Here is a 13,805-nt window from a genome sequence, read left to right on the forward strand (position 1 = left end):
AACAGCCAGTTAACATCAAATGGCAGTAATCCTAAATTTAAATCGACTAAATCCCCCAATCAAAAGATACAGCCAAAACCCAAAGGTATGCTACATCCAGACCCATTTCACACGCAAGGATACACAAAGACTCAAAACAAAGGGATGGAGAAAGATTTACCAACCAAATGGAGAGCAAAAGTAAATAAATAAATAAAAAGCAGGAGTTGCAATTCTCGTATCTGATAAAATAGATTTTAAAGGAACAAAAATAATGATGAGTTCGTGTCATTGGTAGGGACATGGATGAATCTGGAAAACATCATCCTCAGCAAACTGACACAAGAACAGAAAATGAAACACCGCATATTCTCACTCATAGGTGGGTGATGAAAAATGAGAACACATGGACACAGAAAGGGGAGTACTAAACACTGGGGTCTATTGGGGGGAAAAGGGGAGGGCCAGTGGAAGGGGGAGGTGGGGAGGGATAGCCTGGGGAGAAATGCCAAATGTGGGTGAAGGGGAGAAGAAAAGCAAAGCACACTGCCATGTGTGTACCTACGCAACTGTCTTGCATGCTCTGCTCATGTACCCCAAAACCTATAATCCAATAAAATAAAAAAAAAAAAAAGGAACAAAAATATAGTGGTAAAAGGATCAATGCAACAAGAGCTAATGATCCTAACACCCAGATACGTAGAGACTTAGACTCAATGAGACAGAAAATTAATAAGGATATCAAGGACTCGAACTCAGATCCAGAACAAGTAAACTTAATAAATATTTATAGAGCTCTCCACTTTAAATACAGAAAATATACATTCTTGTCAATACCACATCACACCTACTTATAGGTTTAAATAAAATACTGATTGGCCATTATTAATACCCATTTTTTTAAGAATAAAGCAATATTTCCGTTCTCTCTCCCACTTTTTCTTCCTTTCTTACTCTACTTCACTCCTTGTTTTTCTTTCCTTCTCTAAAAATATAAATAAATAAGTAAAACTTAGAAACATATTTAACCATGAGGTAAAGACCTGTACACTGAAAACTATAAAATACTGATAAAAGAAACTGAAGACACAAATGAAAACATATCCTATGTTCATTGGTTGAAAGATTTATTTTTATTTCTTGAGACAAGGTCTTGCTCTGTGAGCCAGGCTGTACTATAGTGGTGCAATCTTGGCTTATTGTAATCTCTGCCTCCCAGCCTCAGGTGATTCTCCCACCTCAGCCTCCCAAGTAGCTGGGACTACAGGCATGCACCACCAGGCTCGGCTAATTTTAAAATTTTTTTGTAGACAAGGGATTTTGTCATGTTGCCAGGCTAGTCTCATGCAATCCATCTGCCTTGGCCTCCCAAAGTACTGGGACTACAGGTGTGAGACACTGTGCCCGGCCTTACTATTGTTAAAATGTCTATACTACTCAAAGTGATCTATCAGATTCAATGCAATCCCTATCACAATTCCAATGTTATTTCTCACATAAATAGAAAAAAAATCCTAAAATTCACATGGAATCACATCACCTAAATTTATTATATCACAAATAGCCAAGGCAATCATGAGCACAAAGAACACAGCTGGGCTGGGTGTGGTGGCTCATGCCTGTAATCCCAGCACTTTGGGTGGCTGAGGCGGGCAGATCACTGGAGCCCAGGAGTTCAAGACCAGCCTGGGCAACATAGGGAGATCCCATCTCTACAAAAAATATAAAAAGTAGCTGGGCATGGTGGGGCGCATCTATAGTCCCACTACTTGGGAAGCTGAGGTGGGAGGATCTCTTGAGCCCAGGAGGTGGAGGCTGCAAAGAGCCATGATTGTGTCACTGCACTCCAGACTGAATGACAGAATGAGAGACCCTATCTCAAAACAAGAATAAAGCTGGAGGCATCACACCACCTACAAAGCTATAGTAATTAAGACAGCATGGTCCTGGCCAAAAAAGTAGATGCATAGACCAAAGGAACAATAGAGAGAGCCCAGAAATGAACCCATGCATGTATGATCAATTGATCTTGACAAAAATGCTAAGCATACAGAATGGGAAAAGGATAGTCTTTTCAATAAATGGTGTTGGAAAAACTGAATATAAAAAGAATGAAATCGGATCTTCATCTCACTCCATATACAAAAATAAAAATGGATGAAAGACTTAACATAAGGCCTGAAACTGAAAAACTACTAGAAGAAAACATAGGGGAAACCGACATGACACTGGTCTAAGCAATGACTTTTTTGGATTTGACCCCAAAAGCCCAGGGAGCAAAAGCAAATATAGATAAACGGGATAACACCAAACTAAAAAGCTTCTGTACTTTAGAAGGACATTCAAAAGCCAGAGAAAAAGACAATCTCATCCTGTCAGTTAGGGTCCTACTTGCCCTGACTCCAATGTTTGGAGACTGTTTATTCCTAATATTCTTCACAGACATGAAGAACATTTCCCCCCCTTTTTTTTTGAGACGGAGTCTTGCTCTGTTGCCCAGACTGGAATGCAATGGTACAATCTCAGCTCACTGCAGCCTGTGCCTGCCAGGTTCAAGTGATTCTTGTGCCTCAGCCTCCCACGTAGCTGAGATTACAGGCATGTGCCACCATGGCCAGCTAAATTTTTTGAATTTTTTAGTAGAGACAGGGTTTCTCCATGTTGGCCAGGCTGGTCTCAAATTCCTGGCCTCCAGTGATCTGACTGCCTCAGCCTCCCAAAGTGCTGGAATTACAGATATAAGCTACCATGCCTATGCCCCATTTCCCTTTTTATAACTGTCCTTTTAACTATTCCTCAATCATCAATGTGGTAGGCAATCTCAACTTGTTCATCTCATTACCTCTCAAGAGAGGGCCATAATTTTTCCATCAATTAATTACATTGGATGCAGGATGATCTACCTCTTCAGGCACTTCTGATATTCCAGAATTTTTGCTCTAGATCAAATTAAAGCAACATTTTGTTTTTCTATGTTGACTGGCAAAATAACATTTGAGGAACAAATTGCTCAATTTTTCATGATACTGTCTCATGTCAGATAAGTACCTTCCATTCCTTGGTCAAGAAAATTCTGACATGTGAGTGGGTCCAGAACTATAAGGCAAGATTAATTACCCCTTTATCTTTCAGCCTTACTTCTTAAGCCTGACATTAGAAATACTATATTAAATACCAAGCAGGATCTACTGCCCCCAAACAAAATAGAAATGTGGAATAAGAAAAAGAAACCAGGGTCCTCATTTTTTTACAATAAACAACTAATCCACTACTAAAAACGACATGTTTAGCAAATCCACATTTTAATAAATCAGATGCCACCTATTAACTAGCTACACTTTACAGCTGGTGGCATCTCTATCATTTATGATTTTCTATAGCAAATCAACTCAAATCAAATTCCTCAAAACACAAAACTTTAAAGCATGACAAGAAAGAAGCCTGAGATTTTATTTCAATATTCTTTTTTGTGCAACAATATTAAAACCTTACTTCAGACAGTCCACCTGCTTTAAAAACCAATGATATGCCACAACAAAGTGCTTTATAAGGGTATTATCTCCATTAACTGTGAAGACAAAGTTTTTCAGGAATGTACATAGCAAGATATCTATGACTTAAAACAGGTTGGAACTGTTATCCATCCTCTTTCCTAAGTTTTTCCCAGAGTTGCCTGTGAATATTAAATGTTAATTAAAATGAGCACAATATGTTTCTGTTCATTCATTAGGGAGTCTATGTCCCTAATAATTCATTCTATGTCCCTGTTTCCTGGGAGGAAGTCTCTAAACCTTGGATTTTCCAAGTGCTAGGTGTCTTTATTTGGGGTGGGTCTCCTGGACCATATCTAAGTTTATATTAACAAAGTGACTCATGTTGGGGCCCTATATAGTTGTTGTTGTTTTTTTTTTTTGAGATGGAGTTTCATTCTTGTTGCTCAGGCTGGAGTGTAATGGCGCAATCTTGGCTCACTGCAACCTCTGCCTCCCAGGTTCAAGCGATTCTCCTGCCTCATCTTTCCAAGTAGCTGGGATTATAGGCATGCACCACTATGTCTGGCTAATTTTGTATTTTTAGTAGAGACAGGATTTCATCATGTTGTTTAGGCTGTTCTTGAACTCCTGACCTCAAATGATCCACCTGCCTCAGCCTCCCAAAGTGCTGGGATTACAGGTGTGAGCCATCGAGGCCAGCCCCTATATAGTTTTAAGATGACAGCTGGACATACGGGAAAGACCAACCACATGATCAGAGGATTGGGGCTTTCCAATTCTCCAACCTTCAGGGAACAGAGGGGATGCTTGAAGACTGAGCTCAATCACATGGCCAATGATTCAATAAATGCCTAATTAATGAAATCTCAATAAAACTCTGGACACCTGAAGCTTGGGTTGAGTGTCCCTCGTTAGTGACACACATCAATGTGCCAAGAGGGTGAAAAGTCCTGAGGACACAGAAGCTTCACATTTAGTACTACTCTCAGACTTTCCCCTATGTGTCTTGATTTGTGTTGTTGATAATAAAACTATAACAAGCTTAGCACTTGCTGAGGGGGCAACGCAAACCCTTCAATTTGTAGCCAGTTGATTATACGTGCAGGTGGCTTGTGGACCCTGAGGCTTGTGGTTAGTGTCTAAAGTGAGGGCAGTCTTGTGGGGAACCATGCTCTTAACCTATGAAGTCTGCAATAACTCTGGGTAGTTAGCATCGAAATTACATTGTAAGCATCCACTCAAAATTTGTCAGGCAATGAATCCAGACAGTTATACCTAACAGACATGATTCCTGACAGCATGGGGCTTACAACATGGTAGAAGACAAACAAGTAAACAAACACGATTAGAAATTGTGATGATCGGGCCGGGCACGGTGGCTCACGCCTATAATCCCAGCACTTTGGGAGGCTGAGGCGGGTGAATCACAAGGTCAAGAGATCGAGACCATCCTGGTTAACAAGCTGAAACCCCATCTCTACTAAAAATACAAAAATTAGCTCAGCATGGTGGTGCGTGCCTGTAGTCCCAGCTACTCGGGAGGCTGAGGCAGGAGAATTGCTTGAACCCAAGGAGGCAGAGGTTGTGGTGAGCCGAGATCGCGCCTCTGCACTCCAGCCTGGGTAACAAGAGGGAAACTCCATCTCAAAAAAAAAAAAAAAGAAATTGTGCTGATTAAAGATCTTAAGGAGTATAATACATTTTAAGAAACAATGTACACATTCCAACATGAGGCAATTAGTAGGAAATTATTTATTATCAAATCTGACCACTGGAAGGGTTGCTTGCCAGGGATTTTATGAATAGCAATTTATGAATGACTGGGCTTCACATCTTGGAAGCTGCAAAAATGTCTGAGGAGATGCTGAACTGTACAAAATGAAGCAGTTTTCAGGGGTTTCTTTGGTCTGAAAAATAGATGAGTGCTAAAAATGCAAAGACACTTGTAATCTCCTAATCAAAACCAACAATACCCCTTAGTAGTTGTTTTAATTATTTTCCCCTCAACAATCTGTAGTAAGAAACATTTGGTTCCTTCACCTAATAGCAACTTGGCAGTAACCAAATAAATGCCAGACAGGTTTTTGAATTTGTACCTCTCTAGACATAGAATTTAGAATACCTATGATAAATTACCAGCATTACATTCTCTTCTGCTAGTTAACTTGCTGGTTTACTGAAATTAGCAAACAGGGCAACATATGTACCACTTAACAAGAGAAAGCCAAGGGGAAAAAAAGTTACCATGCATGCCGTGCTCCAAATGTCAGCAGGGGTATTATAGCCAGATCCTATTAGAACTTCCAAGGAACGATACTGCCTTGTTTGAATATCTTCAGTGAAATGTTTGTGCTGAGAAAATGAAGAAAACAGTATTTTAAACTTCATTCTAAAAAGTAACAAGTCAAGACTGCTTAATAATGGAGATGAAAATAAATTCTCTGAAGTTTTTCCCAAATCAAAGTTCTCAATTTCTTTCTTGAATAGCATTTTTATGCTATTAGCTTCTTGCCTTACACACAGCTACTTGAAATTATTCTTGCAAACAAATGAGTCTAAACTTAATAAAGATACACAGGTTTAGGAAACAACAACAGCTTTTTTTTTTTTTTAAATAGTGTTAGGCTGGGCGTGATGGCTCACACCTATGATCCTAGCACTTTGGGAGGCCAAGGCGGGTAGACTGCCTGAGCTCAGGAGTGTGAGACCATCCTGGGCAACATGGTGAAACCCAGTCTCTACTAAAATACAGAAGAAATCAGCCTGCTATGGTGGCATGCACCTGTAGTCCCAGCTAGTTGGGAGGCTGAGGCAGGAGAATTCCTTGAACCCAGGAGGTGGAAGTTACAGTGAGCCAAGATCATGCCAACTGCACTCCAGTCTGGGCGACAGAGCAAGAGCTGTCTCTATTAAAAAAAAAAAAAGTGTTAGTAGAGATGGAGATGGGATCTCGCTATGTTGCCCATGCTGGACTCGAACTCCTGGGCTCAAGTGATCTACCTGCCTTGGCCTCCCAAAGTGCTGGGATTACTGGCATGAGCTACCACACCAAGCAATCCAAACTCTTTAACCTAGCAATTAACTATACTTGTCTTTAACAATCATCTTTCTGTGCCTTTACAGGTGATGTTCTACCTAGAGTACTCTTTGCTTTTGTGATCAAATTTCCTCTAGTACCCTTTGGAGCCCTGGTCTATACTGGTTTTCTACCTGAAGCTTTCTCTGAGTAATTTCCTCTTTTCACAAATACTGTTCCCTGTTTTTAAATTTCAATAGGATTAGAGAATTATCTTCCACACTTTCCTGTCACATTTGAATATTTGAATTTTCTTTCCTGTGTATGACTCATACTAAGCTTCTTTTTTCCCTCATTATTCATTTATTTTTTATCATGGAAAATTTCAAATATATACAAAAGTAGAAAGAATAATAAACTCCCATGCCATTATATTATACTAGTGTCACCTAGCAATTACCATTCGTTGCCAGTCTATTTTCAACTGTATACCAAACCTGCCACCCACACCAGATTATTTTGAAGTACATACTAGACATTTTATTTCATTCCTAAATATGGCTTTGAGAGATCATTCTTTTTAACTATGACACCTTTGTCACCTAAAAAAAAATTTAGATTCAAAACCAAAGAATCAGAGTTACAATATTGAAAGTACACAACAAATCTTTAGTATAAGAGGTAAAAACAGACTGAGCGAGGCATATCACTATGAAATTATCCTACAGACTTCCACTGAAGGAAAAGGTTTCATATAAAGATCAAGAATCGGTCTTTAGCAGCATTATTATTTTTAATAATAGAGCTCTTTAAAAATCATGTAAAATTCCGTTACTAAATGCCAGATGCTGATGTACTAAAGAGATCAAGTGATATCCAATCAGGATCCAACAGGGTGCAACACCCATGTATTGTTCACAATTGTGTCCTAATGCCTAGGTCAGAGTATGTGCCAATGTTTGCTGAATGAGTGAATAGGTGAAAAGAACATAGTCATTTTAAATGGAGAGAGACACCGCTATGGTTTGAATGTTTGTCCCCTTTGAAATTCATATTGAAACTTAATACCCAATGTTAATAATACTAAAGAGGTGGAACCTTTAAGCCTTTAAGAGGTGACTGAGTCATGAGGAGGGTCTGCCATCATGAATGGATTAAGGGATGAGTTAACAGAGTAGCCTTGCTATAAAAGTTGAAGAGAGATTCACTCTGTTGTGGTACAAGCAACAGAAGACTGTACCATAGAAAAGAAAAGTGTGCCACATAGGTAAGAAAGCATGCATGAAGGTGTTAAACATAAAGGCACAGAAGCCTGAAACATGGTGTGGGCAGGAAACTGGCAAGCATTTGATGTTTGCACGGTGTGATATTTGTTAGAGTCAATACGTTTCTCTACAATTCATTTGCTAAAATATTTATTGAATACCTGCTATGTACCAGGCACTGTTCTAAGTACTAAACATAGATACAGCAGTAAACCAGAAAAACTTTGTTGGCATACGATATACATTCTAGGGAGAGGTTTATTAAGCAAATAAATATATATAATATTAGATTATGTTAAGTGCTGTGGAGAAAAAAAGGGAGAAAGGAAGAATGAGCATCATTGTATTTACATGAGTGAATATGATAAGGTATAAGTGTTTGGAGAGTGGTAGTTATTAATTATGTTAGGTGTTCAGGGGAAGAGCTCCCTGATAAGTGACATTTGGGTAAGGACTTAAAGAAAATGAAGGAGTTCTATGTGAAGAGGATTCCAAGCAGAAGGAATAGTAAGTTCTCTTTGCTTGGTGGTGTGTGGGCTATGGTAAGGACTCTGGTATTCATTTTGAAGGGAGCCACTGCAAAGTTTAGAGAATATATGACGTACTTACATTTAAAATGGCTGACTAGACATAGGCAGTATATGCCTCATTCACAGAGAGGAACCAGAACAGTCAGAAGACACCCAAATTTTTAACAGACTGTCTAGGAAAGAATGCTAGGATTCACCAGAGAAGTGATGGGAAGCATCAGAAGAAAGGAAAGCGTTTGAGGAAGCTGGACATGGGGATACAGTAAGACAGAAACCCCCAGCATTCCACTCTGAAATGGGTTTTACAATCTTCGTTATGGGAAAAGCCCTGGACTAACTAGAGCCTTGGGCCTGACATACAGAACTGCCTAAAGATTGGAGAGATGTTCTAAAAAGGGAATCCACAGAGAATCCCACAGGGATCCGAGTCTAAGTAGCTTCAGCTGGGTGCCATTTTGAGAGCCTTGATACCAGGAATCTGCAGACACAGCTGCAGTCACTCCACTGCTCCGAGGAAGGAGAGGGGAGACTAGGCACTCTCATCCACTCCTGGGAGGGTCCCTATCACCCTGCCATGGGCTGCTGTTGAGACCAAGATGTGAGTGGACCGCATTCCCCACAGCTTCTTCCCCATGCTGCTTGGCTAAGAGGGACCCTACCCTCTCTGGTCCCAGGCATAAAGTGCTATTTTGAGAGTTTAATGCTACGTTGCACCTTGTCCTTGGGCAAGTTTCGACTGATCTGGCTGCAGGTGCCACTTGGCTGAGGAGGGACACAGAAACCAGGCTCCTCTACGCATACCTAAGACAACAGGCTGCTATGAGACTGGGACTTGAGTGTACCATAACTCTCCAGTTTCTTGCCCATGTTGTTCATATGAGAGGGAACCTAGCTACCCACTCAATCACAGGCCAACAGCTGGCACCATTTAAAGCTGGGCTAGGCATTGCCCTTGGGCTAAGCTTGAGGCCACACGGCTGCAACTGCCACCCAGCTGGGAGAGGGACAGCAGAGACTATGCTTCTCTAAGCACACTTAGGAAAATACCCATGGCCCTGCTACGGGTGGCTATAAAACTAGGGACTAGCCCCCTGCAATCCATCACAGCTACCAACAACAACACCACAGACTGCTGGGTCCCAGCGGGTTGCTCCACCACTCTATCCTGCCATCCCCCACATTACACCAGCTGCTCAGGGGCTTGAGAACCTGCCCATACACCCAGCCAGAAACCCAAGAATCAGCCCTCAAGGACCCACTAACACCAGAGTCAATGTAAACTGTTCTGGGGCCTAAAAAAAGGAACACTCACCCCACCAATGCCACCATCAGGGTCCAAAGACTGGCTCAGTTGGCATCCAAGTCGTTGGCAAAACATCACCACAACCTAAACTGTATCCTAAGCCACAGAGGAAACTGCAGATACCCCTGACCCCGTGTACTGCCAAAAAAGTCATACAAAAACCATATTACCAGCTGGGCATGGTGGCTCATGCCTGCAATCCCAGTCCTTTGGGAAGCCGAGGCAGGTCGATCACCTGAGCTCAGGAGTTCGTGACCAGTCTGGCCAACATGGTGAAACCCCATCTCTATTAAAAATACAAAAATTAGCTGGGTGTGGTGGCAGGCGCCTGTACTCCCAGCTACTTGGGAGGCTGAGGCAGGAGAATCACTTGAATCTAGGAGGCAAAGGTTGCAGTAAGCCGACATCGTGTCACCGTACTCCAACCTGGGCAACAGAGTGAGACTCTGTCTCAAAAAACAAACAAACCAACCAAATACCCAAAACCAAAAACAACCCCCTGCCAAAAAAAAAAAAAAATCATACTACCAGAGGCACCCAAAATCAAAGTCAAAGTATCCTACTTAACCAGCAACATATATATAACTTCAGAAAAATAATCTCTCCTATAAAAGTAATAAAAAAAATTGGAACAAGTGACTCCTGCGACAAATGTAGAGATATCAATGGAAGGACACAGAAAACATAAAAAAGCAGGTAAATATAACACCAACAAAAGAACACAACAATTGTCTAGCAACAGATCCCCCCCAAAAATAATTCCTTGAAATGCCAAATAAATCAAAATACTGATTTTAAAGAAGCTCAGTAAGATGCAAGAGATATCAACAAATCAATACTAGGAAATCAGAAATTCCATTAAAGATGTGAATGAGAAATCTACCAAGGTGACAGATATCTTAAAACACAACAACAAAAAAACTCATTTAGTTATTTTCTATAACTAAATAATTCACAGAGGCAGGTCACAGTTGCTCACAGCTGTAATCCTAGCACTTCTGGAGGCTAAGGTGCTTTGAGTCCAGGAGTTTGAGACAAGCCCAGACAACATAGCAAGACCTTGTCTGTACTAAAAAAATTAGCTGGGTGTGTTGGCATGCAGCTGGGGTCCCAGCTACCCAAAAGGCTGAGGCAGGAGGATCGCTTGAAGCCAGGAGATTGAAGCTGTAGTGAGCTGTGATCATGCCACTGCATTCCAGCCTGGGTGAAAGAGTGAAACACTGTGTCAAATAAATTAATACATTAAAAACTCATTGAAGGAAATTCAAAATACATTTGAAAGCTTCAATAGTGGACTAGAACAAGCAGAAGAAAGAATCTCAGAACTTGAAGACAGGTCTTCTGAAATATTCTAGTCAGACTAAAATAAGGAAATAAAAAGAATTAGCTGAGCGTGGTTGTGTGTGTACCTGTCAGCTACTCAGGAGGCTGGGGCAGGAGGACTGCCTGAGCCCAGAAATTAAAAGTTGCAACAAGTTATGATTCATTTCTGCCTCAGCAATAGAGACCCTGTTTCTTTTTTTTTATTGAAAAAAAGATGGGGTTTCACCATGATGGCCAGGCTGGTCTTGAACTCTTGACCTCAGGTGATCCACCCACCTCAACCCCCCAAAGTGCTAGAATTACAGGCGTGAGCCATGGCGCCTGGTGAGACCCTGTTTCTTATAAATAAATAAATAAAATAAAAATGTTTTAAAGTTTAGAAAACCTCTAAGAAAATAGTTGATAAAAAAAATTCCCAAGTCTAACAAGAGAGTTAAGACATTCAGATACAGGAGGCCCACTGATCCCTAGGAAAATATATCAGAAACAGGACGTCACCATGGCATATTATCATCAGAATGTCTGAAGCCAAAGTGAAAAAAATAATTTTAGAATTGGCAAGAGAAAAGCGTCTACGAACCTGCAAAGGAAACTTCACTAGACTAACAGCAGACTTTCTGACAGAAACCTTATAGGCCAGAAGAGAACAAGATGGCATTTTCAAAGTTCTAAGAAAAGTTATCCAAAATTTGTACCCTACCAGAAAAAGCTTCATACATGAAAAAGAAATAAGTCTTTCCCGGATAAGTAAATGCTGAGGGAAATTTTCAACACCAGACTGGTCCTACAGGAAATGCTCAAAGAGGTCTTTAACCATGGAGATGAAAGGCTGATATTCATCATCATGAAAAAACATGAAGCATAAAACACAGAAGTCTTATAAATGGAATGGAGTTTTAAAAAACCACAATCTAGCTATTTGTTGCTTATAAGAAACTCAGCTTACCCATAAAGACACGTATACACTGAAAGGGAACGGATTGAAAAAGGTATTCCATGCAAATGGAAATCAAAACTGAGCACAAGTAGCTATACTTATTTCAGATAAAATAGACTTTAAATCAAAAACAGTAAAAAAAGACAAGGAAGGTCACTATGTAATGAAACAGAGATCAATTCAGAAAGAGGATATAACAATCCTAAATACATGTGTACCTGACACTGGAGTGCCCAAATCCACAAAACAACTATTACTAGACCTAAAGAAAGAGACAGCAATACGGTAAGTGGCGGGGGAGGGGGATATCCCACTCACGGCACCAGACAAACCATCAGGACAGAAAATTAACAAAGAAACGCTGGACTTAAATTGAACTTTGGATGAAATAAACTTAGACAATTACAGAATATTTTACTCAACAACTACAGAATAAACATTTTCTTTTCTTGTTTCTTTTTTTTTTTGAGACGGAGTTTCCCTCTTGTTACCCAGGCTGGAGTGCAATGGTGCAATCTCGGCTCACCGCAACCTCTGCCTCCTGAGTTCAGGCAATTCTCCTGCCTTAGCCTCCTGAGTAGCTGGGATTACAGGCACATGCCTCCAGGCCCAGCTAGTTTTTTGTATTTTTAGTAGAGACAGGGTTTCACCACGTTGACCAGGATGGTCTCGATCTCTTGACCTCGTGATCCACCCACCTCGGCCTCCCAAAGTGCTGGGATTACAGGCGTGAGCCACCGCGCCCAGCAGAATAAACATTTTCATCAGCACATGAAACATTCTTTAAGATGGCTTGTTAGGCCACAAGCCAAAGTTTTTTTTAAAAAAACTCTAAATCATATCAAGTATCTTCTTAAAATATGGTAGAATAAAAGTATAAATCAATACCAAGAGGAATTTCAAAGACTACATAAAATTTTGACATGATTAAAAATGAAAATACAACATACCCAAACTTATGTGATGTAGCTAAAGTGGTGCTGAGAGAGAAGTTTAATAGCATTAAATGACTACATCAAAAAAGGAGAAAGATCACAAGTGAACAACCTAGCAAGGCACCTCAAGGAACCAGTAAAAACAAGAAAAATCCAAACCCAATAGCAGAAGAAAAGAAGTAACAAAGAACAAACAAAAATAAATGAAATAGAGACCCCCCTCCCAAAATTACAAAGGATAACAAAATGAAAAATTGGTTTCTAGAAAAGATAAACAGAATTTATAAACCACTAGCTAGACTAAGGAGACAGAAGATCCAAAAAACACAATTATAAATGAAAAGGGAGACCTAAAAACAGATACCACAGAAGTACAACAGATCATCAGAGATGATTATGAACAACTATATGCTCACAAACTAGAAAATCTAGAGGAAATGGGTAAGTTTCTGGAAATACACAACCTCTCCAGATTGAGCCAGGATGTAGATTGAAATAGAGTTCCTGAACAGACCAATAATGAATAGTTGAATCGGTATAAAAAAATCTCCCAGCAACAACAAAAGCAGCCCAGGGCCAGATGGATTCAGCCAAATTCTATCAAACACACAAAGAACTAATACCAATCCTCCTGAAACTATTAAAAAAAAAAAATTAAGGAGGAGAGCATTCTTCCTAATTCATTTTATGACCCGGTATCATCTTAAAACCCAAACTAGCCAAGGACACAATATTAACAGCAAAAAACTACAGACCAATATCCCTGATGAACATAGATGCAAAAATCTGCAACAAAATACTAGCAAATTGAATCCAACCACCCATCAAAAATTTTAAAAATCAAGCTGAAATTCTGGAGCTAACCAATGCAATTGGCATACTAGAGAATGCATCAAAGTCTTTTAACAGCAAAACTGATTGAGCAGAAGAATTAGTGAGCTTGAAGACAGGCTATTTAAAAACACCTGAGGGGGAGAGAGGGGGAGGGAGGGAGGGAGGGGGAGAGAGGGGGAGGGAGGGAGG

General features: G+C 40.2%; 1 protein-coding gene across 1 annotated transcript in view; it reads right to left on the reverse strand.

Moving 5' to 3' along the window:
• Positions 1-13,805, reverse strand: part of SRPK1 (SRSF protein kinase 1) — an 85,125-nt gene that overhangs the window by 14,132 nt on the left and 57,188 nt on the right. Inside the window, 1 exon segment of the mRNA XM_035295463.3 lies at positions 5,718-5,825. Within this exon segment, the coding sequence (XP_035151354.3) occupies positions 5,718-5,825 (108 nt within the window).

Source organism: Callithrix jacchus, chromosome 4, assembly GCF_049354715.1.
Source record: "Callithrix jacchus isolate 240 chromosome 4, calJac240_pri, whole genome shotgun sequence".
Classification (NCBI taxonomy): Eukaryota; Metazoa; Chordata; class Mammalia; order Primates; family Cebidae; genus Callithrix; species Callithrix jacchus.